The sequence below is a fragment of the Bos taurus genome, chromosome 10 (genome assembly GCF_002263795.3).
Source record: "Bos taurus isolate L1 Dominette 01449 registration number 42190680 breed Hereford chromosome 10, ARS-UCD2.0, whole genome shotgun sequence".
In the NCBI taxonomy this organism is placed as follows: Eukaryota; Metazoa; Chordata; class Mammalia; order Artiodactyla; family Bovidae; genus Bos; species Bos taurus.
The window spans coordinates 35,572,158-35,599,768 of record NC_037337.1 but is presented as its reverse complement, the minus strand read 5'-3'; the positions used below and the strand labels follow the sequence as shown (position 1 = coordinate 35,599,768).

Sequence of the window (27,611 nt, the reverse complement as noted above, 5' to 3'; positions counted from 1 at the left end):
GATGAAGCTTTTTCATCCCTTTCTCCTTCCAGCTGGCTGGAATGCAGACGTGATGACTGGAGGCCAGACAGCCATTTCAGACCATGCAGGGGGCAGTAAGGTTGGTAGAACAGTAATTCAGAAAAAGCCCACAGCTCCAGACTTTTACATATAAAAACAGACTTTGTTATTTAAAGTTTTCTGTCATATGTAGCTAAACTTAATTTTAACCAGCATAGGCTCACTGGGAAAAAAAAATGACAGTCAGGGAACAGTGCTTTCAGAGGTAAGAACAGAAAATTCACCAGGCTTTTCTCACGCAAACTGAGAGGCTCCCCTACTTGTAAAGAGGCTCTTATGCAAAACATGTTTAGGATACCAAGCATTAGCTCATATTAGGATATTCAAGGATTCCTGAAACTGAACAGGATTTTATTAAAAAGTTCAACAACCAAGATATATTAAAGATTAAGACTGGGTAGGGCATCTTCCATGCCTTTAGAAGACAAACTGTCATTAGAATTTAATGTTGACAAAATCTTTGATTTAATCTGCACAAAGAAATAATGAATTCCTGGAAAAAATATCTGTAGACAGAAAAATACATAGTAAAGGGTAAACAAATTGTTTTGAGAGCATGGAATGAGAGGAAAGCAATGCAGAATGTATTGCTACAAAATATACAAAATTCTACATGAGGAAAAAGATTTGTTTTGAAGATTGAAAATATAAGTGACAGGAAGCAGTCATGGAAAGAAGGCCACATTATAATAAAACATGAGTAAAACACTTTTCAATGAGATCAAGAAGTTGGATACTCATCTGAAGTATAACACTATACATGTACTCAGTTGCTCAGCTGTGTCTGACTCTTTGCAACTCCTGGTACTATAGTCCACCAGGCTCTTCTGTTGATGGAATTTTCCAGGCAAGAATACTTGAGTGGGTTGCCATTTCCTTCTCCAGGGGTTCTTCTTGACCCAGGGATCGAACACATATCTCCTGCACTGGCAGGCAGATTCTTTACCACTGGGCCACATGGGAAGCCCTTTAATACTATAAAACAGTCAAAAAAATCCTCAAGGTATAAAACGTGAATGAGTAATACAAACTCAGTCCTAAAATATGAAAGGTAATACTCTAGACTAGTTACCACCAGAGTTAAAAAAAAGACATTAGCTCTTCAAGAAATAAACCCCAAGTATGTTACTACATCCACAGGACTAGCAACACTGACCTGGGGGACCCTCTTTTCAGCACAGTGCACACCACCTGGAGAAGTGCCCAGCCAGCAGAAACCCCAGTTTCTCAGTCTCAATATGCTTTCCTTGGGTACCTCCTCACACTCACCCCAAAATAAACTGGTATAAGCGTGTGTCTATTTCTGCTAAAAGTACCGTAATGAAGGATGTGCATGTACTCAGTCATGTCTGAGTCTTGGCGACCCCATGGACTATAGCCCACCAGGCTCCTCTGTCCATGGGATTTTTTAAGCAAGAATACTGGAGTGGGTTGCCATTTCTTCCTGTAGGGGATCTTTCAGACACAGGGATCAAACCCTCGTCTTCTGGGTCTCCTGCATTGCTGGTAGATTCTTTACCTGCTGAGCCACAAGACTATTAAAAAGAATTTTATTGGCCATTCCACATAGGAGCACAACTTTTGGTTCCAAGGCATGAGGGTTAGTGACAGCCTGTGATTAAAATTCACTGGTTTACAAGATGAACAGCAAAGTGAGGACAAGGTTTGGGAAATTAATTAAAAATACTAACACAAGAGGGAGAAGGATGGACTGGGAATTTGGGGTTAGTAGATACAAACTATTACATAAACAACAAGGTCCTACTTAGCACAATGAACTATATCCAACTTCCTGGGATAAACCATAATGGAAAAGAATATTGAAAAAAGACTGTATCTATGTGTAAAACTGAGTCACTCTGGTGCACAGCAGAGACTGGCACAACATTATAAATCAACTATACTTAAAAAAAAGAAAAACTAACACAATTTTCAATTAACCACGTAAATACAATGAACCATACACTTAAAAATTAAGTTAGTACATTTATGTTATGTATTTTATTCCACAAGCATATAAAACAAGCTACACAATTCAAACCACTTTCAGGTGTTTGGTCTAGAATTGTTATCTAGACCCTGCTAGTCAAATCCCCCTTAAATTTTGATGACAAGACTTGGTTCAGCATGGCCCCATGTTTATTACTTGCTTCTGTTCTCATATCCTGTAATGTAGGAAAGAAATTAGTCTGCGTAAAAAAAACAACAAATCTAGAAATAAAGTAACATGTGAAAGCTAGATAAGCTGGGCAAGTCTTTAGTTTTAAGTCTGTAAAGATGCCAAAAACAAAATAATAATGATAGTAAAAGCTCTCAGTCACTTTCTGTAACCGACCTTATAAAAATCACCAAGCTCATTCATTCATCTTCTGTTCTCAAGCATTTGCCTATTTGTCAAATGGCCAAGCACAAAAAAACAACAAACTGCTAGATTCCTTAAAGTTTAATAACTCTGACTCCATTTTAAACAAACACTAAAATATTCAAATCTGAGTTCTCCCCAAATTAAATACAGGTAATGTAAGTGGAGGTGACGAATAGATTCAAGGGACTAGATCCGGTAGACAGAATGCCTGAAGAACTACGGACAGAGGTTTGTAAAGTTGTTTAGGAGATGATGACCAAAACCATCCCCAAGATAAAGAAATGCAAGAAGCCAAAGTGGTTGTCTGAGAAGGCCTTACAAGTTGCTGAGAAAAGAAGAGAAATGAAAGGCAAAGGAGAAAGGGAACGATACGCCCAACTGAAGCAGAGTTCCAGAGAACAGCAAGGAGAGAGAGATAAGAAAGCCTTCTTAACTGACTAATGCAAAGAAATAGAGGAAAACAATAGAATGGGAAACACTAGAGATCTATGAGAAAACTGGAGATACCAAGGGAACATTTCACGCAAAGATAGGCACAAGAAAGGACAAAAACGGCAAGAACGTTAACAGAAGCAGAAGAGATTAAGAAGAGGTGGCAAGAATACACAGAAGAACTGTACAAAAAAGGTCTTAATGACCCAGATAACCATGATGGTGTGTTCACTCACCTAGAGCCAGACATCCTGGAGTGTGAAGTCAAGCGGGCCTTAGGAAGCATTACTAAACAAAGCTAGTGGAAGTGACAGAATTCCAGCTGAGCTATTTCAAATCCTAAAAGATGATGCTGTTAAAGTGCTGCACTCATTACACCAGGAAACGGGAAATTCAGCAGTGGCCACAGGACTGGAAAAGGTCAGTTTTCATTCCAATTCCAAAGAAAGGGACTGCTGAAGAATGTTCAAATTACCATACAACTGCACTCATTTCACATCCCAGCAAGATCATGCTCAAAATCCTTCAAGCTAGGCTTCAGTAGTACATGAACCGGGAACTTCTAGATGTACAAGTGGATTTGGAAACAGAAGAACCAGAGATCAAATTGTCAACATATGCTGGACATAGAAGAAGCAAGAGAATTCCAAATAAACATCTACTTCTGCTTCATTGACTGTGTTAAAGCTTTTGACTGTGTAGATCACAACAAACTGTGGAATATTCTTAATGAGATGGGAATATCCCTGAGAAACCTGTCTGCAGGACAAAAAGCAATAGTTAGAACTGGACATGGAACAAAGGACTGGTTCAAAATTGGGGAAGAAGAATGTTAAGGCTTCTATATTGTTACCCTGCTTATTTAACTTATATGCAGAGTACATCATGCAAAATGCCAGGCTGGATGAAGCACAAGCTGGAATCAAGACTGCCGGCAGAGGCAGAAATACCAACAACCTCAGATATGCAGATGACACCACTTTAATGCCAGAAAGTGAAGAGGAACTACAGAGCCTCTTGATGAAGGTGAAAAAGGAGACTGAAAAATCTGGCTTAAAACTCAACATCCACAAAACCAAGATCATGCCATTTGGTCCGATGTCTTCATGTCAAATAGATGAGGAAACTGTGAAAACAGTGTCAGATTTCATTTTTTGGGCTCCAAAATCACTGCTGATGGTGACTGAAGCCATGAAATTAAAAGACGCTTGCTCCTTGGAAGAATAGCTATGACAAACCTAGACAGTGTATTAAAAAGCAGAGACATCATTTTGCCAACAAAGTTCCATCTAGTCAAAACTATGGTTTTTCCAGTGGTCACGTATGGATGTGAGTGCTAGATAATAAAAAAGGCTGATCACCTAAGAATTGTTGCTTTCTAACTGTGGTGCTGGAGAAGACTCTTGAGAGTCCCTTGAACTGCAAGATTAAACCAGTCAATCCTTAAGGAAATCAATCCTGAATATTCATTGAAAGGATTGATGCTGAAGCTGAAGCTCCAATACTTTGGCCACCTGATGTGAAGAACTGACTAACCGGAAAAGACCCTGATGCTGGGAAAGAATGAAGGTGGGAGGAGAAGCAGGTAACAGAGGATGAGATCGTTGGATGACATCACTGACTCAACGGACACGAGTTTGAGCAAACTCAGGGAAACAGTGAAGGACAGAGAAGCCTGGCATGCTGCAGTTCACGGAGTCACAAAGAGTCAGACAGGACTTAGTGACTGCACAACAATAACAACATTATTTCAGTAAAAATGCCAGTGTAATTTTTTAACCAGGCAAGTTGACTCTAAAGTTTGTAATGAAAAACCAAAGTAAAATTAGTCAGGAATATTCTGTAAATGATAACTACATTAAATACTAAAGCTGATTATAAATCTACAGTAATGAAAGCAATATGGTCACAAAACCTAAATAGATTTCTGGGATACAGTGTCAAAAAATACACCCTAATACAGCTGGGAATGGAAGCGGGGTCCTCTGCATTGCAGGCAGATTCTTTACCAGCTGAGCAACTAGGGAAGCGTATATTAAGCAAACAACCAAACAAAAATTGAGAGCTGTTTACCAGGCAGTAGGCATGTAGGTGTGAACAACAGTGAGAGACTTTATTTTTTTGGGCTCCAAAAAATCACTGCAGATGGTGACTGCAGCCATGAAATTAAAAGATGCTTGCTCCTTGGAAGAAAAACTATGACAAAACTAGACAGCATATTAAAAAGCAGAGACATTACTTTACCAACACAGGTTTGTCTAGTCAAAGCTATGGTATTTCCAGTAGTCATGTATGGATGTGAGAGCTGGACTATAAAGAAAGCTGAGTGCCGAAGAATTGATGCTTTTGAACTGTGGTGTTGGAGAAAACTCTTGAGAGTCCCTTGGACTGCAAGGAGATCCAACCTAAAGGAAATCAGTCCTGAATATTCATCGGAAGGACTAATGCTGAAGCTGAAACTCCAAATCTGTGGCCAACTGATGCAAAGAACCAACTCATTGGAAAAGACCCTGATGCTGGGAAAGATTGAAAGCAGGAGAAGGGGACGACAGAGGATGAGATGGTTGGATGGCATCACTGACGTGATGGACATGAATTTGAGTAGGCTCCAGGAGTTGGTGATGGACAGGGAAGCCTGGCGTGTTGCAGTCCACGGGGTCACAAAGAGTCGGACACGACTGAGTGACTGAAATGAACTGAACTAATCCTTATGAAGCCAGTCTACTCTTATGCAATGCAAAGGTGGCATTTCACATTAGTGGAAAAGATTCATACTCAGAGGTAAGAACTTAAAAAAGTTGAAGGAAGCTTTTAAAAAAGTCATGAAAGATTTAAAAGAAAGCCTTGAAGAATTCATTTTTGGTAACAGTGGAGCAGGGAAAAAACAAACCACAGGGACCATGTAACAACAATAAAGAAAAAAAGATCATTTGGACTATACTCACTATAAGTTTTTAAAAATTGCATAAATTACCTAAATATCAAAATGCATAATTGTTAGGGAAAAATATTTTCAATATAATAACCTAAAATGCTAATTTTCTTAACACATAAATTAACATATAAATGGTATGCCTCAAGATATAAATAGCTCTGACAAATGAATGAGAAAATAGACAACAGAGTATAAAAATAAACAACATCAAAAAGTTCACAGAAAAAAAACCATGGTTTACAGACAAAGGTGGTCCTAATAACGTATAACTAAAGAAGTAAACATGTTTCATCTATTTATTGGCAAAGATGAAAAAGTCGGACGTCTACAATGTTGGTGAATATGTAGGTAAAGAAGTACTTATACACTACTGGTGGGCCCAGAAACAGAAAAACGGTTTTAGGAGGCGGGTATTAGCTATCAAATTATAAATGAGCAGGCCTTTGGCTGACAGAAAAGTAGCCAAGATAATTAAGTTAACAATACTTTTATAACTTCAGAGGAAATTCTATTTTAAACTAGCAGTGAGTGTCCAAACTTTAGTATGTAAAACAATTTTTAGCATGTATTCCCAAAATGTTTCTTTATTAATAATATATATATGCTACTAAACCAAACTCTACCTTATAATACATCTCCCAAAAAGAAGTTTAAACAACTTCAGATGTTTAAGAAATTAAAGTTTACACAGGTAAATAATCTTGAGCTGAATTTACTGGCAGCAAATTTGGCCTGAACTGACATGAGGCTATTAATAGTCTTTATACATCCCATTGAGGGTGAACACTTGAATATTCACACGTTTCACTGTGCTTAATTCTGGATGCTGCTCCAGACATTGAGGGAAAGGAAGTGAAGCTGCTCAGTCGTGTCCCACTTTTTGCAACCCCATGGACTGTAGCCTAGCCCGCTCCTCCGTCCATGGAATTTTCCAGGCAAGAGTACTGGAGTGGGTTGCCATTTCCTTCTCCAGGGGATCTTCCCGACCCAGGGATCGAACCCGGTCTTCCGCACTGCAGGCAGACGCTTTACCATCTGAGCCACCAGGGAAGCCATTGAGGGAGGTACCAGATAAGTATGGAATGTGCACACATGGACATGAACACAAACACTTCTGAATTCTGAAACCTATCAAGCCTCAGGGTTTGGATAAAGGATTGTGGACTTGAATAATCTTCCCCTAAAGACTGGCAAGTAAAAAGTAACTGTTGAATGATTACATTCTTTTAACTTTTTTAAACTTTTTTTAACTGAAGTATAGTTGATTTACAATGTTGTGTTAATTTCTGCTGTACAGCCGAGTGACTCAGTTATACACATATATATACTCTTTATATTCTTTTTCATTATGTTTTATCCCAGGATACTGAATATACAGGAGGTGCTATACAGGAGGAGTTTGTTGTTTATCCATTCTGTATGTAATAGTTTGCATCTACTAACCCCAAACTCCTAGTTTACCCCTTCCCCATCCCCTCCCTCTTGGCAACCACAAGTCTGTTCTTCATGTTGAATGACTACCTTCTGATTCATCCTTATGACTACCAATTAGCTGCTTGTGGGGCCTAGCAAAGTGTTAAGCATATTTGCCCATGTACCTCAGGGTACAGCTATCTGAATTCTTCTACCTGCCTATTACAGTCTTGGTTTTATTTACTACACTATCCTGTTACAAAGGCCACCAGCCATAAATTGAGATTATCGGTATCCCCACAAGCAGTTCCTTGTCCTTTTCTGTTTTCTTGCAGTCTTAGGACCATATAATTAAGCTGTGTAAACTAAATATAGTGTCTCTGAATGAAGTCTTAGGAGCTTTGTATTGAGTCCCAATGCATACTTTGTGATACATATTTTAGTTACACTTCCTGGTTCTCAAGGGAACTGAGAAGTTACCAGATCACCAGAAAGTTACCTTATTATTTTAAGTATGTATAAGGGGAATATTAACATTTCTACTCTTTCAGTCTTAATTCTTGAAATTAAGTACTAGGAAAGTAAGCTCCCTGAAGGATGAGGTTTGGTTTGGTTTGTGCTGGACTGTACTCTGAACACCTGGAAGGAACACATTGGGTGAGAGGGAGAATGTTTTGCCCTGACAGCTCCAGAAGATCCTAGATCTTGAGCAAATCCTGCATGTGCTGATAAAGTGCATGTTGTAAAATGCCAAGACTTAAAGGCAGATGAAGAAAGGTACTACTTTTTAAAAAATACTATAGATAACAATAGTTTGGTAGATAATGCTTCAAGGATGAGGGAAAAAACTGTATCAGCAGCTTGAAATGTTCCTTAACTTATTTCCAGACAAAAGAAAAAGAAAGAAAGAAAAGAAGCCAAATGCCTTTGGCATCTTAGCCAAATGCCATTTTAAAAGGTTTGGACTCAGCACACTCCCTCTTCATTACAGCTAAGAAGAATATATTCCATACTCTTGAAGGAAAGGCACAGAGGAAAGTTCCTCCACACCGCACAACACAGTGAGGATGCCAGAGGAGTACAGGGTAATTACACGGCTAACAGTTCTGAAGACATACCGGAGGGTGAGACTTCTGAGTAAGGACAGCAGTAAGATCTGTGCAAGAGCCCTCAAAGCGTTCCCAAAGTTGCAATGGGTCCGCATGAATGCGCTGTTGTATCAAACCCAAGGAGACAAGACAGTAAGGAGGCAGGTATGTTATGGAACGTCAGGGGGAATAAGAAGCAAGGCCAGGTAAGACCAGAGCCGATTTAGGGGAAAGGCTGTAAGAGAACTTGTCCCAGGCAGGGGTTCTGAAGACCCGCCTTGCGGCTGCGGGTGCAAGGACAAAAAGTGAGCGCGGGTGGACTGTGAGGGATGAAAGGACTCCAGAACCCGAAGCTGGGGTCTGGTGTTCGCTTCCGGCAAGGCCGCGCCAAGGGAGGCTGGGCCGCAGCACGCCAGCCCCGACCAGACATGCCAAGTTCCTACCCGTCCGCGCGCGTCCGGCCGCAGGTCCTGGAAGTCGGCGCCATAGATGGCCTCCAGGGCCTGCAGCTCGTGGTCTTGTCGTTGCGGGTAGCTCTCCGGTGGCTCGTCCCGGCCACGTCCGGGGGCCCCGCGGCCCCCGGCCATAGCAGTGCGGTGAGCCAGGAAGAACGGCCTTGCGGTAGCGGGTGGGCCCCAGGCTCCACTCCGGGGGCGGGATCGTGGGCGGGGCTTCTAGCCGGGGCGGGCCTGGGGCGAGGCTCCGAACCGGAGGCGGGGTCAGGGATGAGGTTAGGGGCTCTACGCTAGCAAGAAAGATCGGAGCAGGATCTCCACGCCCGGAGTGGGCATGTGGGCCGGGCGCTGAGTCGGGGGCCCGGTCAGAGTTGGGGTGAGTCCCTCTGGCAGGAAGACTAATCTAGTACTGCTGTGTGCTGTGTGCTCACAGTCGTGTCCGACTCTTTGTGACCCCATGAACTGTAGTAGCCCACCAGGCTCCTCTGTCCGTGGGATTCTCCAGACAAAAATACTGGAGTGGGTTGCCATTTCCTTTTCCAAGCTAGTACTGTTAGCGTGCTAACAGCTGTGGTGTGTGAGCGAACCTGCGGGAGTTTGGCCTACATTTTCCCGGGAGAACCTGAGCGGAGGAACTTGCAGGAACAAGAGATCAGATTAATCAGAATGGAATGATAATGCCAAAGGGTATGGTTTTCACGAAATAAGTCTCTAACAGAAGTGGCTGTTGGAACTCCTTTACCCTTGCAAGGGTAAGAGACGAAACAAGAGTCAGACTTTGATGGATTTTCCAGCCGCTTTGACTCACCTTAAGCCTTCCCAGAATACGACCAGGAGTAAAAATTGTGACCAATACTCCTTCGCCCCTGTTTTATACCCTCACACTCGTCCCCTTAATCATAGATTCAACATCGTAGTGCATGTTATTAGTCCCTATCTGCCCACCCTGTACCACCATGCAGTTTCAACTGAAAAATATTGTTCTACCCAGACATCTTATGAGCAACGTTCCCAGGAAGAGAATTATATTGCTTGCCCAGTTTGCTTGATGTAAATTTAAGAGGTCTCTCTGTTGTGTCCTGTCTCCAATCATATTTTTTCAAGTTTATAAAATAACCTGTCAACCTGGACCTTGTCATTGCATTTCATCTTCAGTTGGCTACTGATGCTGCATGTTGATTTAGAATAATCATATCATATTACCTCAAGTTAGATTTAAGTGACATTTCCTTCTGTCTACCTTGCTTACCCATATGTGTGTTGTGTTAAGTCGCTTCGGTAGTGTCCGAGTCTTTGTGACCCTATAGCCCACCAGGCTCCTCTGTCCATGGGAATCTCCAGGCAAGAATATTGAAGTGGGTGGCCATTTACTCCTCCAGGGAATCTTCCCTACCCAGGGATTGAACCCATGTCTTTTATGTCTCTTGCATTGGCAGGCAGGTTTTTTAACGATAGCACTATCTGGGCTTACCCCTATGTTGCTGTTGTTGTTAAGTCACTCAGTTGTGCCGACCCTTTGCGACCCCATGGACTGAAGCCCACCAGGCTCCTCTGTCGATGGATTTTCCAAGCAAGGATACTGGAGTGGGTTGCCATTTCTTTCTCCATATACTGTTTGCTAAATAATCATTATTTAATTTTCTTGTTGTCATCTATATACTCACTAGTCTGACCAAAGGCCCCTTCAAATCTTCCCTCCCTGGGGGACCTGTTTGTTTTTCTTCCATTGATGCCTGTCTAGGTAAATAGCACCATCGCCTCCTCAACCCAACCCGAGTAAGAGTAATCCTGCACATCGAGAGAGTTACCATTTTTTTCATTCATCCACTTCACTCTATCCCAATGACACTAACTTGGTTCAGTCACCATAATCTCTTCCCTGGATGACTTCAGCAGTTGGGAAACTAGTCAGTGCTTTCGTTCTTGCCCCACTTTAAGCCATTCTTCCTATTGCAGCCAAAGTACTGTTTCTAAGTAAAAAATATGGTCATATCACTCCAATCCCTAAAATCCTTCCATTTTCTCCACTTAAAAAAATTACAATACTCTAATTATGGAAATTTTCACACATACATTAAAAGCAGAGGAAATATTATCACCTGCCCATACTCATCACCCAGTTTCAACAAATTTAGATATCTTGCCAATCTTATTTAATTTCTCCCCTCGCCTCAGCCCCCAATACACACACACACACATACCTCCCTAGGAATGAATCTCAAAGAAAATTTCAGATATCATATCATTCTTTCTATAAACACTTTAGGTACATATTGCTAACAGATAAGGATATTTTATAAAAATAACATAATACTATCCTTATACCCTAAAAAATAAAAATTGTTTAGCATAATTTAATATCCAATTTATGTTTAAAATTCTCCATCTGTCTAAAATTAGAATCTGTACTGGATGCTGGACCTATAAAGATATTATCAGAACAATCAGCAAAATTTGAAGAGGGTCTTGCGGATTAGACAGCAGTGTTATATCAGTGTTAATTTCCTGACTTGAATGGTTGTCCTGTGATCAAATATAAGATGTCCTTGTTTTTAGGAAATTTACACTCAAACCTTAAGGGGTAATAGGTTATTATCTCCCAAGTGATAGAAAATAGAGGCATGATAAATCAAGCGTAGATGTCGACCACTGGGGGATTTAGGTGGAGGATATATGAGAATTCTTTGAATAAGCCTTATCTTTTATGTAAGTTTGAAATTATTTCAAAGTCAAAATTTCACAACAACAGTAACAACAAAAAACTTGGCAAGCTGTTTTCCAAAGTGGGCATTCCCACCAGTTAATGAGAATTCTTGTTAGTCAACATCTTTGCCAATAATTGTTAAATTAAAAAAATTGTAATTGGTGTGTAGTAGTATCTCATTGTGCCTTAATTTACATTTTCCTGATGATGTTTGTCAGCTTTTCATGTGCTTATTTGTCATTCATATATCTTGTTTGTTGACACCTTTTGCTCATTTTACAAATGAGGTTTTTTGTTTTCTTATTACTCAGTTTTGAGAATCCTTTATATATTCTGAAGTAAGTCCATTATCAGATATGTAACTTGCAAAGATTTTCTCTTAGTCTGTGGCTTGCCTTTTTATTATATGAACAATGTTTTACAAAGAGAATAGTTCTTACTTTTGAGGGAGTTCAGTTTATCAGTTTTTATCGTTCATGAATAATGTTTTATTGTCCTATCCAAGACATTTTTGCCTAACTCAAAGTCACAAAGATTTTCCTCCATGTATTCATCTAGAACTTTTGTTGTTTTTGGTTTTACATTTAGGCCTATCATGAGTTTTAGTTAAAGTGTTAAAATATACCAACCATATGACTAGGTATTTATTTATCAAAGAGAAATGAGAGCATATGTCCATATAAAGACTTGCAATTGAATGTTCATAACCCTTAATCACCAAACTGAAAACAAAAAGTGATGGACAAATTGAGGTAAAAACAAACTGAGATGTATCAATAAAATCAACAGAACACTATTCAGCAATAAAAAGAAATATGCTATGTATAGTAATAACATGGATGAATCTCAAAATAATTTTTCTGAGAGAATCCAGACAAAAGAGTACATACTGTATGATTCCACTTATAAAAAATTCTAAGAACAAACAAACTTAGTGATAGAAGGTAAGTGATTGCCCGGGGTTAGATGACAGAAGTGAGCCATAGGAAGGGATTCCAGAAGAATGGAGTGATGGATATATTCATTATCTTATTTATGATGATAGCTTCACAGGTGTTTGCATATATCAAAACTGATCAAACTGTACAATATATGCAATTTATTGTTATGTCAGTTATACCCTTCCCAGGAGTGTTAGTGGTAAAGAACCCACCTGCTAGTTCAGGAGATGCAAGAGACTTGGGTTCAATCCCTGGGTTGGGAAGATCCCCTGAAGAAAGAAATGGCAACCCACTCCAGTATTCATGCCTGGAGATTCCCATGGACAGAGGAACCTGGTGGGGTACAGTCCACGGGGTCACAAAGAGTCAGACACAACTGAGCAACTAACACTATTGTATGTCAGTTATACCCTAATAGTCTGTTAAAAGGAAGAGATTTGTTTTGCTTTGTTTTATAGTGCTTTGTATTAGGATCCAAACAAGGTCCACACATTGTATTTGGTTGCCTTGCGTGAAGTAACAGTAGGCTTCGGATCATTCGAAAGTAAAGACTGCCCCTTTGCCTGGCTTCCAGCAAATAACCTCTAAACTCTTGGAGCATTCAGACTGCTAAAGGTATTTATAAATGGGCTTCATGTACAATTTTCAGGATACCCAAGATTTCCTTATTCTCTAACCCTTCCTTAAATCCTTAAATCAGTTCTCCAAGGAAGAGTCTCTATTTACCTGTGCCCTCCTTGTTTTTCCAAAGTATCAGTACATCTCCTGGACTTGCTGTTTACCCTCAATTTTCTAAGGGAAAACTCCCAGATTGTTGGTCATTGTCCCCAAATTTTAAAATTATAATCTCATTCATTCCTAAAGGATATTTTCACTGGAAATATATAGAATTTGGGGTCAGTGGTTCTTTTGTTTCAGCCCTTGAAACTGTTATGCCACTTCTTTCTGGCCTATGTAGTTTAAATTCAGTTCAGTTCAGTCGCTCAGTACCAACTCCCTGAATCCACCCAAACCAATGTCCATTGAGTCGGTAATGCCATCCAACCATCTCATCCTCTGTCATCCCCTTCTCCTCCTGCTTTCAATCTTTCCCAGCATCAGGGCCTTTCCAAATGAGTCAGCTCTTTGCATCAGGTGGCCAAAGTATTGGAGTTTGAGCTTCAACATCAGTCCTTTCAATGAATATTCAGGACTGATTTCCTTTAGGATAGACTGGTTGGAGCTCCTTGCAGTCCAAGGGACTCTCAAGGGTCTTCTCCAACATCACAGTTCAAAAGCATTGATTCTTCGGCGCTCAGCTTTCTTTATAGTCCAACTCTCACATCCGTAGATGACCACTGGAAAAACCATAGCCTTGACCAGATGGACCTTTGTTGACAAAGTAATGTCTCTGCTTTTTAATATGCTGTCTAGGTTGGTCATAACCTTTCTTCCAAGGAGTGAGCATCTTTTAATTTCATGGCTGCAGTTGCCATCTGCAGTGATTTTGGAGCCCAGAAAAATAAAGTCAGCCTCTCTACTATCATTCACATTGTTTTTCTCTATAGATAAAGTGGCATTTCACTATGGCTACTTTTAAAGATTTTTTTCTTTGTTTTAACGTCCAGAAGTTTGATTATAATGTGTCTTGGTATAGATTTCTTTGAGTTTATCCTGCTTAGAACTCACTTAGCTTCTTGAATCTGTAGGCATATGATTTTTTCCAAATATGGGAAATCTTCATATTCAAATCACCTCTTTGAATACTTTTTCTGCCCTGCTCTGTTTAGGTTCTCCTTATAGGAAGTAAAAGCATTTACTTGTTGTTATAGCTCTCTCTGGCCTGGCAGGAGTAGGAAAGGCAATGTGGCTCCTGCTGCTCAAGAAAGTGTGAAATAAAAACTGCCCTTTTTTGGCATCACTTTGTGGGTATTTGTATGTAGCTACATATTTATATACCCAAATGAATCTTGTCCTTTAAATTATGGAATAAGTATATATATTTAATCCAAAACTGTGCCACTACTTCCCAGTCATACTATATCTCCTCTTTTAGCAAAGAAGATACTGTCTTGCTCTCTTAATTCACCAGAATTGATCTTTGATAACTTTTGGCTCTTTCAAAAAATTTCAAATTTATTCTTAAAGAACATATTTGTCACCATCAGTGAAACAATGTTCCCTTTTATGATACAGAAAAGAATAGTCCAGCTTCTGAAGTTAATTATGTAAGTTCAGTCAGTTCAGTTTAGTCACTCAGTCATGTCTGACTCTTTGCCACCCCATGAACTGCAGCATGCCGGGCCTCCCTGTCCATCACCAACTCCCGGAGTCCACCCAAACCCATGTCCATTGAATCAGTGATGCCGTCCAACCATCTCATCCTCTGTCGTCCCCTTCTCCTCCTGCTTTCAATCTTTCCCAGCATCAGGGTCTTTTCAAATGAGTCAGCTCTCTGCATCAGGTGGCCAAACTATTGGAGCTTCAGCTTCAACATCAGTCCTTTCAATGAACACCCAGGACTGATCTCCTTTAGGATGGACTGGTTGGATCTCCTTGCAGTTCAAGGGACTCTCAAGGGTCTTCTCCAACACCACAGTTCAAAAACATCAATTCTTCTGTGTTCAGCTTTCTTTATAGTCCAACTCTCACATCTATACATGACCACTGGAAAAACCATAGCCTTGACTAGATGGACCTTTGTTGGCAAAGTAATGTCTCTGCTTTTTAATATGCTGTCTAGGTTGGTCATGACTTTCCTTCCAAGGAGTGTCTTTTAATTTCATGGCTGCAATCACCATCTGCAGTGATTTTGGAGCCCAGAAAAATAAAGTCAGCCACTGTTTCCACTGTTTCCCCATCTACTTGCCATGAAGTGATGGTAATTATAAAAATAAAGTATAAAAGAGAGTCCCCCCAAAGTATTGAGAAATCATACTGTTCTTCAACAGTTAAACAGTTTCCCAAGGTGACATTTTTAAAGGTGATAGATAATCAGATCAGATCAGATCAGTCGCTCAGTCGTGTCCGACTCTTTGTGACCCCATGAACTGCAGCACGCCAGGCCTCCCTGTCCATCACTAACTCCTGGAGTTCACTGAGACTCACGTCCATCGAGTCAGTGATGCCATCCAGCCATCTCATCCTCTGTCGTCCCCTTCTCCTCCTGCCTCCAATCCCTCCCACCATCAGAGTCTTTTCTAATGAGTCAACTCTTCGCATGAGGTGGCCAAAATATTGGAGTTTCAGCTTTAGCATCATTCTTTCCAAAGAAATCCCAGGGCTGATCTCCTTCAGAATGGACTGGTTGGATCTCCTTGTTACGGATATTTTATTTTTGGCATACTTGCTATTAAAAATTAATCAGGTTGCTTTATAATCACTAAGTGTATATGTGTGTGTGAAATTACTGAGGCTTTCTGGGGGAAGAGGTATTCAGTCTTTCACTTTCTAGGTATTCTGGATGAATTTAATGGCAATCTATAGGTACAATGACTATTACAGATCGAGAAACTGCATTAAGAATTATAGATGCATATCAGTAGAAAACCATTTCCTAGTCCACATATTGAGATAATTTGGAATATGAAAAGGACTGTCTTAGGATCTTTTAAACAAATAATTGCTTTAATGATAATTTAACTTACACCAGACTAAAAACTATAAAGTAAATGTATTTAACCCAATAGTGTAAAAGCTAAATCCTGAACTTCTAAATCTTCAAACAAAGTTTCTCTGAAAGCCAATTGTGTCCTTTGTTAGTAGCAAAATAAGTGGTTCTTCCATTTTTTAAAAATACAGGACTTGTTCAGCAGTATTTTATTCATGTCTACAAAGATAGAATTGTTTAAAATGTTGACAGATAATGCTTTTTTTTATATTTGTCATCTTTAAACATCAGTAAACAGGATTCAATCTTACACAGTTATGCTTTATTGATTTCCTATGATGTGCCAGGTACTGTTAGAGATTTTCATTAATTTAGTATTTTATTGTTCTTTGGAAGGAATGATGCTAAAGCTGAAACTCCAGTACTTTGGCCACCTCATGCGAAGAGTTGACTCATTGGAAAAGACTCTGATGCTGGGAGGGATTGGGGGCAGGAGGAGAAGGGGATGACAGAGGATGAGATGGCTGGATGGCATCACCGACTCGACGGACAAGAGTTTGGGTGAACTCTGGGAGTTGGTGATGGACAGGGAGGCCTGGCATGCTGCAATTCATGGGGTCGCAAAGAGTCGCACATGACTGAGCGACTGAACTGAACTGAACTAGTATTTTATTGTCCTCTAAACAGCCTTGCAAAATAGGCATTCTTTATCCCTATTTGATGGAGGAGGAAACTGTGCTTAGAGAGGTCCTGTAACTGCCCAGTGTCACAAGTAGAAATGGGGCAATAGGCATTAAAACCCAGGTCCAACTGACACCATCATGTCTCTCCTCCTTGCCCCCTCCCCCATATTATACTCTTTCCCTTGAGGGAGTTGGTAGGTTTGTCTGTGTAAAGAGACAATCTGAGTATGCTAAGCTTAAATACTCCCCAAAGAAGCTATTTAAATGACAAATTTATTGGAGACCGGTAGGTTTTTGGACATGAAAAATCCAATAATTTAATTCAGAGATGCCCAGGGGCTTTATTATGAGCTACCACTTTCATTTTACAAGCACCTAGGATATCCTATTGCTACCAATATACACAGATTTTTTTTTTTAAGTCCTGACTCACCTTCTATTCTCCAGAAATAAAGTCTATGCTCTCTTAAATATGCAGGCCCCAGTTTTCAGGATTCTATCTGCCAGGATAGCCTGGTTTATGCCCTGATAATGAGCAGCTCCAAAAATCTTGGTTGTTTAGTATAATAAATATTTATTTCTTGCTTATATAAAATTTTATGTTATGTCTGGGTGGATCTTGAGGGCATCTGCAATACCCGCCCTCCCAATATGGTGACTCAGAAGCACAGGCTGCTTCAGTATTTCAGCTCTTCCAGTTCAACACAAGTCCCCTTCCACAATCACAATGGAAGGCAGCAGAGAGACTTGAGAATCACAACCAGCTTTTCACTACCACTGCCCAGAAATGATTTGTCACTTCTGCTTACATATCATTAGTTATTGTCGTCACATGACCTTGCCCATCTGCAGGGGCAGATAAGAAAAATAGTTTTCTGTATGCCGATAAGGCTTAGACAGTCTAGAATCTGCCTGCAATGCAGGAGACCTGGGTTCTATGCCTGAGTCAGGAAGATCCCCTGGAGAAGGAAATGGCAACCTGCTCCAGTATTCTTGCCTGGGAAATTCCATGTACAGAGGAACCTGGTGGGCTGCAGTCCACGGGGTCACAAAAGAGTTGGACATGACTTAGTGACTAAACAATAACTACAAATGCCGAAAAGAAGGAGAATGAGATACCACTGAACACTAGTGATGTTTGCATAATAACCTGAATTGTCTATGTCTGTTGTATAAGTATAGTAATAGCCATTTGGAAATAGAACTACTTAGTCCAGATGAGTAGCCAGCAGCCATAAGGATACCTCTTTTCTTAGCACACTGCTGCTTGGGTTTACTAATGCAAAACACTCCCAGCTTTTTTCTTCTTTCCACCTTTAGTGCAAGGCCATGCAGGGACATGTGACAGTGCAGTGTTGGGGACATGAGGGAGGAGGAAGAGACAATCAATGATGAAAGGGAAGAAGGAAGGGGGCAATAAAACTCATAGGCTCCTCCTTACTTCCCCCCAACCTTCCCCTTGGTCTTTGCAGTTATCTCCAGTCCTATTCCATCTCTTCTTTCCCTTACCCAAGTCCCTTCCTGCTCTTTGATACATAACCAAGAAAGGTGGAACCCAGGAATTCTTTTGAACATAAATGGATCCTATATCTTTCTATAGGTATGGAAATACTTATCAGCACCCATATGCTAACACTGGGAAGACTGAAGAAGGTAGGTCTTCAGAGAGCCCTTTCAAGAAAAGTAATTAGGTGCAGAGGGAGGTGGGAGGGGGGTTCAAGAGGGAGCAGACACATGTATGCCTGAGGCTGATTCATGTTGATGTATGGCAAAACCCATCACAATATTGTAAAGTAATTATCCTCCGATTTAAATAAGAAAAAAAAGAAAAGTAATTAGGGTTACCAGGGAAAGAGAAGTAGCCCTATGGTGGCATGATTAGTCTTGAGACAACCAAGAAATAACTGTAATTTTAATCAATTTGTAAGTTATTGTCCTGGGACCTAGTCCTACCCAGCACTATGTCAAAGCCCTCTACTGTGTCCTTCACTTATTAAAAAAAAAAAAAAAAAAAAGGTCAAACAGGCAAATTTTTAGTTGTCTTTTCATCTCATTTCTCCTTTTCTCTTTTCCCCCGATCATCTGCTTGGATGCCATACCTGTTCCTTTTCCCATTAGGCTTCTCTGTGCCATTTTTTTCTCGTTTACTTGGTCATCCCAGCTTGCTCACTCCTCAATCCCAGAATCCACCCTGTTGGGGTTGGGGGTGTGTGTGTGTGTGTGTGTCCCTACGGACTGCATCCTATGTGTGTGTGTCCCTATGTATGTGTGTGCGTGTCCCTATGGGGTGTGTGTGTGTGTGTCCCTACGGACTGCATCCTATGAGTGAGTGTGTGTGTGTGTGTGTGTGTGTGTGTGTGTGTCCCTATGGGTTGTACCCTATGCGTGTGTGACCCGTGGACTGTAGACCTCCAGGCTCCTCTGCCCATGGAATTTTCCAGGCAAGAATACTGGAGCGGGTTGCCATTTCCAACTACACAGGATATTCCCCACCCAGAGATGGAACTTTAGTCTCTTATGCCTCTTGCATTGGCAAACGGATTCTTTACTACTGCACCACGAAATGGGACTAAATGAAAAGGCCCAGGAAACTAGTGCACTGGATTTCTAAATTCCATCTTTCTTTTTTTTTAATTTTATTTTTAAACTTTACAATATTGTATTAGTTTTGCCAAATATCGAAATGAATCCGCCACAGGTATACCCGCGTTCCCCATCCTGAACCCTCCTCCCTCCCCTACCCTCCCTCTGGGTCGTCCCAGTGCACTAGCCCCAAGCATCCAGTACCATGCATCGAACCTGGACTGGCGACTCGTTTCATACATGATACTATACATGTTTCAATGCTATTCTCCCAAATCTCCCCACCCTCTCCCTCTCCCACAGAGTCCATAAGACTGATCCATACATCGGTGTCTCTTTTGCTGTCTCGTACACAGAAATCCCATCTTTCTTAAATAACTTCAGCTACACCCAAGGCCTGATGGAGGAGACTGGGCTCCGTGCCCAGGTGGCAACGACGACATGGAATTATCAGCCTCAGGCAGCCCCAGCTGAAGAGATAAGGAGTAGTTAACGACAGCATTAAAACATGCGAAGCCCCGGAGGAGAACCGGGCTTGTCCACCGGAGCCAGACCCGGCTCCTCAGTGTCTGCCATTACCCCCCCCCCGTCTAGGCTATCAGGATGATTGGTGGGAGGGGGGGCAAGATGGCGCCGTCCTTCCTCTCTCCTAGGCTGAGCGTGAGGGCGGGGCCGCGCGCGTCACGTGACCGCGCTCGCGAGCCGCGCGCTCCCCATTGCCCCAGGCGCACGGCAGGAGTCCGGTGCCTTCGCAAACGGTGGCTCTGCACTTCTAGGGGTGTCTTCTCGTGTCCCCGCAAAGTCTGGAGGCTCTCTCGCTGCAGCTGAGAGCCGGAGCGGGTCCAGGAAACGGGGCACTGGGCCGTGCAGAAGCAAAGGGGCTGCAGAACAAGATCCCTGCAGCTCGCTCTGAGGCAGGAGGTCTGAGCACTCAGCGAGGGGCTGGGCAGGAGACCTCGCGGGCATTCTGAGGGACAGCTGGGCCGGGCGTTGAGGGCGAGGCTATTGGAGAGGTTCAGAGCTTTTCACCCTGACCATGAGCGCTGTGAGGGGCTCCAGGGTCCCCTCAGGACTCCAAGCGTTTGACTTGGCCATTTTCCGGGTTTCCCATGGCCATCTAGCCTCGAAGCCAGCAGAACTGAAAAAGGGCTTCAGCCAAATGTTTTCTTCCCTCTGAGGAGAGGGCCTGAGTATGTCAGTCTGAGGAGACTCGAGAGGACCTTCGGTGGTAGGAGCTGAGGTTGAAGAGGGCGGCGGGAGCAAAGAGCGCCCTCCTTGACGATCAGAAACCTGTGTTTCCCTCTCTGCTAAGTGGTCTTGGCGGAGCTGACCACCCAGGAGGGACGGACGACGCTTGGCGGGCTCTGACCGTGCCGCCTTCATGTGGCTGCTGACGGGGACCCGGGAGGGAGCGGGCATGGGGCGAAGCCTCGCCCTCTCAGCTCCCCGCCTCCCAGGAGTCGGGGCTGGCGATGTGGAGACCTGAGGGGACCCGCGGCTGCCCGGGGTTCTCCAGGGCTCCACCAGGCACCCGAGCGTTCCTCCACGCCCGGGGCTGGAGAAGGTGGCGCCGGGGTCCCAGGCGAGCGCACGGGCGGGCGACGACTGAGCGGGAGCCCCAGCCTCGCCATGGGCCATAACGGTAGCTGGATTTCCCGAAATGCCAGCGAGCCGCGCAACGCGTCCAGCGCCGAGGTGGCGGGCGCCAACCGCAGCGCGCTCGGGGAGTTTGGCGAGGCGCAGCTGTACCGCCAGTTCACCACCACCGTGCAAGTCGTCATCTTCATAGGCTCGCTGCTCGGTAAGCCGCCCGCCGGGGCGCCTCCCGGGTGGGCTTCCCCGAGAGCTCAGGCTCGGAGAGCCGGGATCGGGGGTCGCTGGAGCCTCCTTGGGTTTCGGGATGCCTGGAAAAAGTGCAAATAGTTGAAGGCAGTTTAAGAATGCCAGGGTAACTGAAGGGAAGTTAAGCAGGGATGGTCGACTGCAGCGCCCAAGCTGGAAACAAGAGTTCCGGTAGGGTTTGGTCCAGAGTGGAGGACCAGTTGCCTGGTCCCGGCCGAGGTCAACCTCTCCAGGCGGCTTTTTGAGGACCGCTTTGGGATGGGCACGGGGTTGTGCCCATCATACTTAACATCCTGGGTACCATGGCGGGGCGCTGGCCCCGACCTCTTCTTTACAAATACAGAGCCACAAAGCTTCAGTTCTGTTGCTGATGACTGATGTGTTTTGCGCTCCTATCTATTCTTTGTATACATTTTTGTACACCCCCCCCCCCCCCCCCGCCCAAGAACCTTATTTTGCACGCTTTAAAAAAAAATGGCTTACTTCTTCGGAACACCAACCTCCTGGTAAACAACCTTGTGGAGTTAAGCTCTGTGTTGCCTTCAGATATTTTTAAACCCCGAAACGAAAAAAATCCCAATATACTTTTCTCCCTAGGTTTTTTTTGTTTTTAAAGTACAGGATAAAGGCAGGAGAAAAAACACAAAACACTACACACAACAAATTTAGGAATACTTGTTGGGGGAGGAAAAGACCAACGAAATGAAATGAGTGGTTAGTAAAAATATTAGTGCACTAATGTGAGAATTACCTGAACTTATGGTAGCTACTCTTTCAATGATAAATGATACAATGAATATTCATTTTTGTCTCTGCTTTTTAATATGCTGTCTACGTTTGTCAAAGCTTTTCTTCCATTTTGTTGTTCATGTTGCATATTACTTGTAAATATGTGCTTCCTTTCAAATATAAATTCTCTGATAATGGCATTTAAAGGTTGTGAAAAGATTGTAATTATGTGTGATATTATGGCCAAGAACAGTCTTAAAGTTTCAAAGTAGGAATGGATTACTTTTTTGTAGACACCTGTGAATTTCCATGGAAACCAAGATCATTGACATCAAAAAGACCATGAAACATCAACTATACCCCAATTTAAAAGAAAAAGAAAGAATAACACACCGTAGTAAATAAAAAAACAGACTATGAAAGAATTGTTTTTAATTTCTTTATGTAACTTCTGTAATTGTCATCATCCTGTCCCATTTATCTTTCACTTTTTGTCATGAGGACGTTTTCAGGAGGTGACACTAATGGGCTATATATAGATTTATGTGTGTATGTTGTGTGTTTTTATGAGTGGAATACATATGCACAATAACAAAGCAAAAGCTTGTGTCCCAAATATTTTCAGTATTCATTTAACAAACAGTAAACACTGAACGCCAACTGGGTATCAGGCACAATGCACTACAGATTTTTGAGAGTTAAATTCTAGTATTGCCACATTTACTTAAAGAGTAGATTATTATTGGGGAGGCAGTAGAAGTGGCTGCATTTTTATTTCTGCATTTATTCTGCATATATATATATGCAGAGAATATATATAGAGAATGTTTTGTTTTTTTCATTGGTGGCTTTAACCCTGAAGAAAGATGGTGCCTAGAGAAATTTTCTCAGAGGTTGAATCTAAAAACTTTAGTACTGTTGAAATAGAAAACAGCATGTATATAAAGGACAGAACCAACAATGCACAGTTAACTAATGCTTTGCTTCCCATGTACTTTCAGTTCTGGTAACTTGCATTGGATTCAAGAATTCCTAGGTAAATATGCCCTTAATTGAACTTTTTCCACACAGCACTTTAATTGACATGCAAAAACTGCTTTTATGGATATCTTCAAAGAGAAGACTGATTTTGCTCCTGATCTTTGGTTTATACTTGACTTGACCTAGTCAGGATTCTCCCTTACACATGACTTAAGCCCTTCTGAGAGAGAATTCCATTTGCTCCTTTTTATTTTTTATAAGAAGTATAAATATGGTTAAATTTGTAGAAATCGAAAGTCAGAGAACTTGTGCAAACGTGAAAGGCATTTCTGGTTTTCATAAAAGCTTAGCTACGTAGCATTGCCCTGTGCACTTGTTACTGGTATTATTGGTTCATTGTTCTCTGAGGATTTGACCCATACAGACATGTCTATGTCATTAAATCCTGGTAAATGCCAGTTGAGGCTCTCAGAGCTTAAGTTCCAGAGCCACGTGTAGTCAGTTGCATGGCAAGTAAACTTGGGAAGCCTAGTTTCATGAAGCCCCAAAACAGAGAAAAATTATCCCAGAAGAATCTAGGATAAAAAGTAAACAGAAGAGTGAACAGTATTTGGAATAGCATATGACACTGATTTAATCTGCTTGTTTCCCTTGCCTCTAAACATGGGAGAATGAATTTTTCCCTTTAAGTAAATTCAAATATACTTTCCATATTGTCAACATAGATTTTTTTGTTGGGATTTCCAGAAACCTGCTATATGTGAAAATTTCTTTGTACTGTTGACATCTTACAGCTTCTTTTGAAAACTGTTTTAGTGCCTTGTATGAGAAAAAATAACGTCAAGGAATAGCTATAATATTTCAACTCTAGAGAACATTATTTGCTGTGTTGAAAATGAACTCGAGAATTGTATATAATATTATTCAAATAATGCCTTTTGAAGGTTTATGTGAGTGTCTCTCAGCCTTTTTGTGCAACATCTTGGGATGTCTTCAGATATACTGTAGATGTTGAAAGAGAATCAAATAGTTTAGTTTGCCCTTTGATAAATATATAGCATTAGTAGTGAGCAATGTGAAATCAAAGACAAAAAAAGAATTGGAACCATCATTTCCAATAAATGTCTTGGATCTAACTCCTCAGAGTTGATCTTTTTCTTTTCCCTTATTCTCTTTGGATTCACAGTCCAAGGACCTGGAGAGCTGGACCCATTCTGGTGCTTTGACTTGAAAAAGGTCAGTGGCTGTGACCTAGTGTATTACCTCTCAGCTGCTTCTGGACAGATTGCCTCTTACCTGTTATTATCATCATTGGAGGCATTTAGATTTTTATAAATGAATTTGCTCTTATTTAAAGAAAATTAGCACTGTAGACAATAGCCAACAAGTGTGTATCCTACCCTGAAATTTATTTTAAAATAGAAAAAATCAGCCTGCCATCCTCTTGCCAAACCACCATATGTGCTGTTCTTAATTTTAACCTATCTCCCTTTTCTTTAGCAATAGTCTACTGTAAACAGACTATACCTATGTGAAGTTGATGACCTCAAATAAAGGTTCAAGTTGTCTGTTGTGTGATTTCTTGAGATGGTCATGGAAGTAATAATTTCAAAGGAAAGAGGGAGGGAAATTATATGTTGAATTGATTTGACCAATGATATGGAGAACACTATTTTTGTTCATGATTGTCTGTAATCATTCAGCAAAATTATATTGAGTACCAGCAGTGTTCATGGCACTTATTTGACAGAGAAATATATTTGTGCTTTTGATACTAGTTGAAATTAACCAGTTAATAGCTGGATAGTTCTTGGAGCTCCTTAGTTAAATTTTTGAGAGAAACAATGTTACTGCTAGTTTGTGTTCATAAGGCAAGGATGTGTTCATTCATACAAGGATGATTTTTCATAATTATATACAATATAGTATGTTGGCCATAATTATAGCCAATAACAATGTAATATTAAGTCTGTATACATACATACATACATATATATGTATATATATATGTGGCTTCCCTGGTGACTCAGTGGTAAAGAATTCGCTTGCCAGTGCAGGAGATGCAAGAGACGTGGGTTCAATCCCTAGGTCAGGAAGATCTCTTGGAGTAGGAAATGGCAACCTACTTCAGTATCCTTGCCTGGAAAGTTCCCTGGATGGAGAAGCCTGGCAATCCACAGTCCATGAGGCCACCAAGAGTCAGACACAACTGAGCATGCATACACACACACACACACACACTATATATGATAGTAAATATGATAATATATATGATACTATAATATAATAAATATATTGTTGTTGTTGTTCAGTTGCTCAGTAGTGTCCAGCTCTTGGCAACTCCATGAACTGCAGCATGCCAAACTTCCCTGTCCTTCACCATCTCCAGAGCTTGCTCAAACTCATTTCCATTGAGTTGCTGTGCCATCCAATCGTCTTGTTTTCTGTCATCCCCTTCTCTTCCTGCCTTCAATCTTTGCCAGCATCAGGGTATTTTCTAATAAGTCAGTTTTTTGCATCAGGTGGCCAAAGTATTGGAGCTTCAGCTTCAGCATCAGTCCTTCCAATGAATATTCAGGACTGATTTCCTTTAGGATTGACTGGTTTGATTTCCTTGCAGTCCAAGGGACTCTCAAAAGTCTTCTCCAACCCCACAGTTCAAAAGCATCAGTCCTTAAGCACTTAGCTTTCTTTATGGTCCAACTCTCACATCCATACATGACTGCTGAAAAAGCCATAGCTTTGACTAGATGGACCTTTGTTGGCAAAGTAATGTCTCTGCTTTTAAATATGCTGTCTAGGTTGGTCATATCTTTTTTTCCAAAGAGCAAACATCTTTTAATTTCATGGCTGTAGTCACTGTCTGAAGTGGTTTCGGAGCCCAGAAGAATAAAGTTTGTCAGTGTTTTCATTGTTTCCCCATCTATTTTCCATGGAGTGATGGGACTGGATGCCATGATTTATAGTTACTTGAATATTGAGTTTTAAGCCAACTTTTTCACTCTCCTCTTTCACTTTCATCAAGAGGCTCTTTAGTTACTCTTCATTTTCTGCTTTTAAGGTGGTATCATCTGTATATCTGAGGTTATTGATATTTCTCCCAGCAGTCTTGATTCCATTCTGAGCTTCATCCAGCCCAACATTTCTCATGATATACTTACATGTACAGCATGTAAGTTAAATAAGCAGGGTGACAGTATACATCCTTGATGTACTCCTCTCGCGATTTGGAACCAGTCCATTATTTTATGTCTGGTTCTAACTGTTGCTTCTTGACCTGCATACAGATTTCTCAGGAGGCAGGTAAAGTGGTCTGGAATTCCCATCTCTTGAAGAATTTTCCGCAGTTTGTTGTGATCCACGCTGTCAAAGTCTTTGGCATAGTCAATAAAGCAGAAGTAGATGTTTTTCTGAAACTCTCTTGCTTTTTCTATGATCCAGTGGATGTTAGCAATTTGATCTCTGGTTCTTCTGCTTTTTCTGAATCCATCTTGAACATCTGGAAGTTCTTGATTCACATACTGTTGAAGCCTTGTTTGGAGAATTTTGAGCATTACTTTGCTAGTGCGTGAAATGAGTGCCAATTGCGTGGTAGTTTGAACATTCTTTGCCATTGCCTTTCTTTGGGATTGGAATGAAAACTGACCTTTTCCAGTCCTGTGGCTACTGCTGAGATTTCCAGATTTGATAGCATATTGAGTGCAGCACTTTGACAGCATCATCTTTTAGGATTTGAAATAGCTCAGCTGGAATTCCATCACTTCTACTAGCTTTGTTTGTAGTGATGCTCCCTAAGGTCCATTTGACTTCGCACTCCAAGATGTCTTACTCTAGGTAAGTGACCACACCGTTGTGGTTATCTGACTCATTAAGATCTTTTCTGTATAGTTCTGCCTATTCTTGCCACCTCTTCTTAATATCTTCTGCTTCTGTTAGGTCTATACTGTTTCTGTCCTTTATTCTGCCCATCTTTGCATAAAATGTTCTTTGCATGATATAAATATATATATCATGATAAATATCTTTACCATAATTATAGCCAGTAATAATGTGATATCATCAGCCTTATTATACCTGTTTTTTTCTGTTTTTGGTATGTCTAGAAGCCTAGTAGACTACTTCAAGAATATGGTGTCCTGAATTGACCTAAGGAGTTTAAAGTGGTGAGGTCAATAGTTATCAGTCTGGGTAGATGAACTCCTAATATACTGACTCAAGCTGCCTCATGTTGCCTTTGATTTCCATGTGCTATATGCATTTCACCACCCCATTCTTTTATAATGTTATCTGTAATATGCAGGAAAGCAGTCTGACTTCCATCTGAATGAAATGCTTTTGATAATCCTTTGTTTTTCCTTTCTAGGCCTTGAATTTACCAATTCTTCTGGAAATTCTACTGTGAAAATGTAAAAAAAAACTATTAAAATTAAAATTTATGTATTACACATTTCACCCAATTATAGTATATGGTTCAATGGTTTTTAGTATATTCATGGAATTATGCAGCCATCACCACTATTTAATTTCAGGAAACTTTTTAATACCTGCCCCCCAAAGAAATCACATATCCATAGTAGTTGCTTCTCATTTCCTCCAAATATCCTGAGCCCTAGCTATGCACTGTACTGCACAGCCATTCCTATCTGTTTCCTTCTCCTTTCATCTCTGTATTCTCTGAGACACAACAGTATTGAAATTAAGCCAGTTAATAATCCTGCACTGGCCTCTAAGTGTTCAAGTGAAAGGAAGAATTGCATGTATCTCACTTTACATCAAAAGCTAGAATGATTAAGGTTAGTGAGGAAGACATG

At 41.1% G+C, this 27,611-nt stretch overlaps 2 protein-coding genes and 1 long non-coding RNA gene across 6 annotated transcripts in view; 2 read left to right on the top strand and 1 right to left on the bottom strand.

The window, feature by feature from the left end:
• EIF2AK4 (eukaryotic translation initiation factor 2 alpha kinase 4) overlaps nt 1-8,960 on the bottom strand; it is a 97,143-nt gene extending 88,183 nt beyond the window's left edge. For all 3 annotated transcript variants that reach the window (XM_010809210.4, XM_002690785.6, XM_024997963.2), the window contains exon 1: nt 8,737-8,960. In XM_010809210.4, the coding sequence (XP_010807512.1) occupies nt 8,737-8,880 (144 nt within the window). In that variant the 5' untranslated portion in view covers nt 8,881-8,960. The remainder of the gene's footprint in view (nt 1-8,736) is intronic.
• An 11,917-nt stretch (nt 8,961-20,877) lies between these two features.
• GPR176 (G protein-coupled receptor 176) overlaps nt 20,878-27,611 on the top strand; it is a 123,677-nt gene continuing 116,943 nt past the window's right edge. The window contains exon 1 of one of the 2 annotated variants that reach the window (NM_001192616.1): nt 20,878-21,049. In NM_001192616.1, coding sequence (NP_001179545.1) covers nt 20,878-21,049 — 172 coding nt within the window. The remainder of the gene's footprint in view (nt 21,050-27,611) is intronic. The other variant, XM_059890436.1, reaches the window with a different exon arrangement.
• On the top strand, nt 21,539-27,257 carry LOC132346360 (uncharacterized). Its single transcript, XR_009496179.1, has 2 exons — nt 21,539-22,855; nt 23,987-27,257. It is a non-coding gene; the product is annotated as an uncharacterized lncRNA (long non-coding RNA).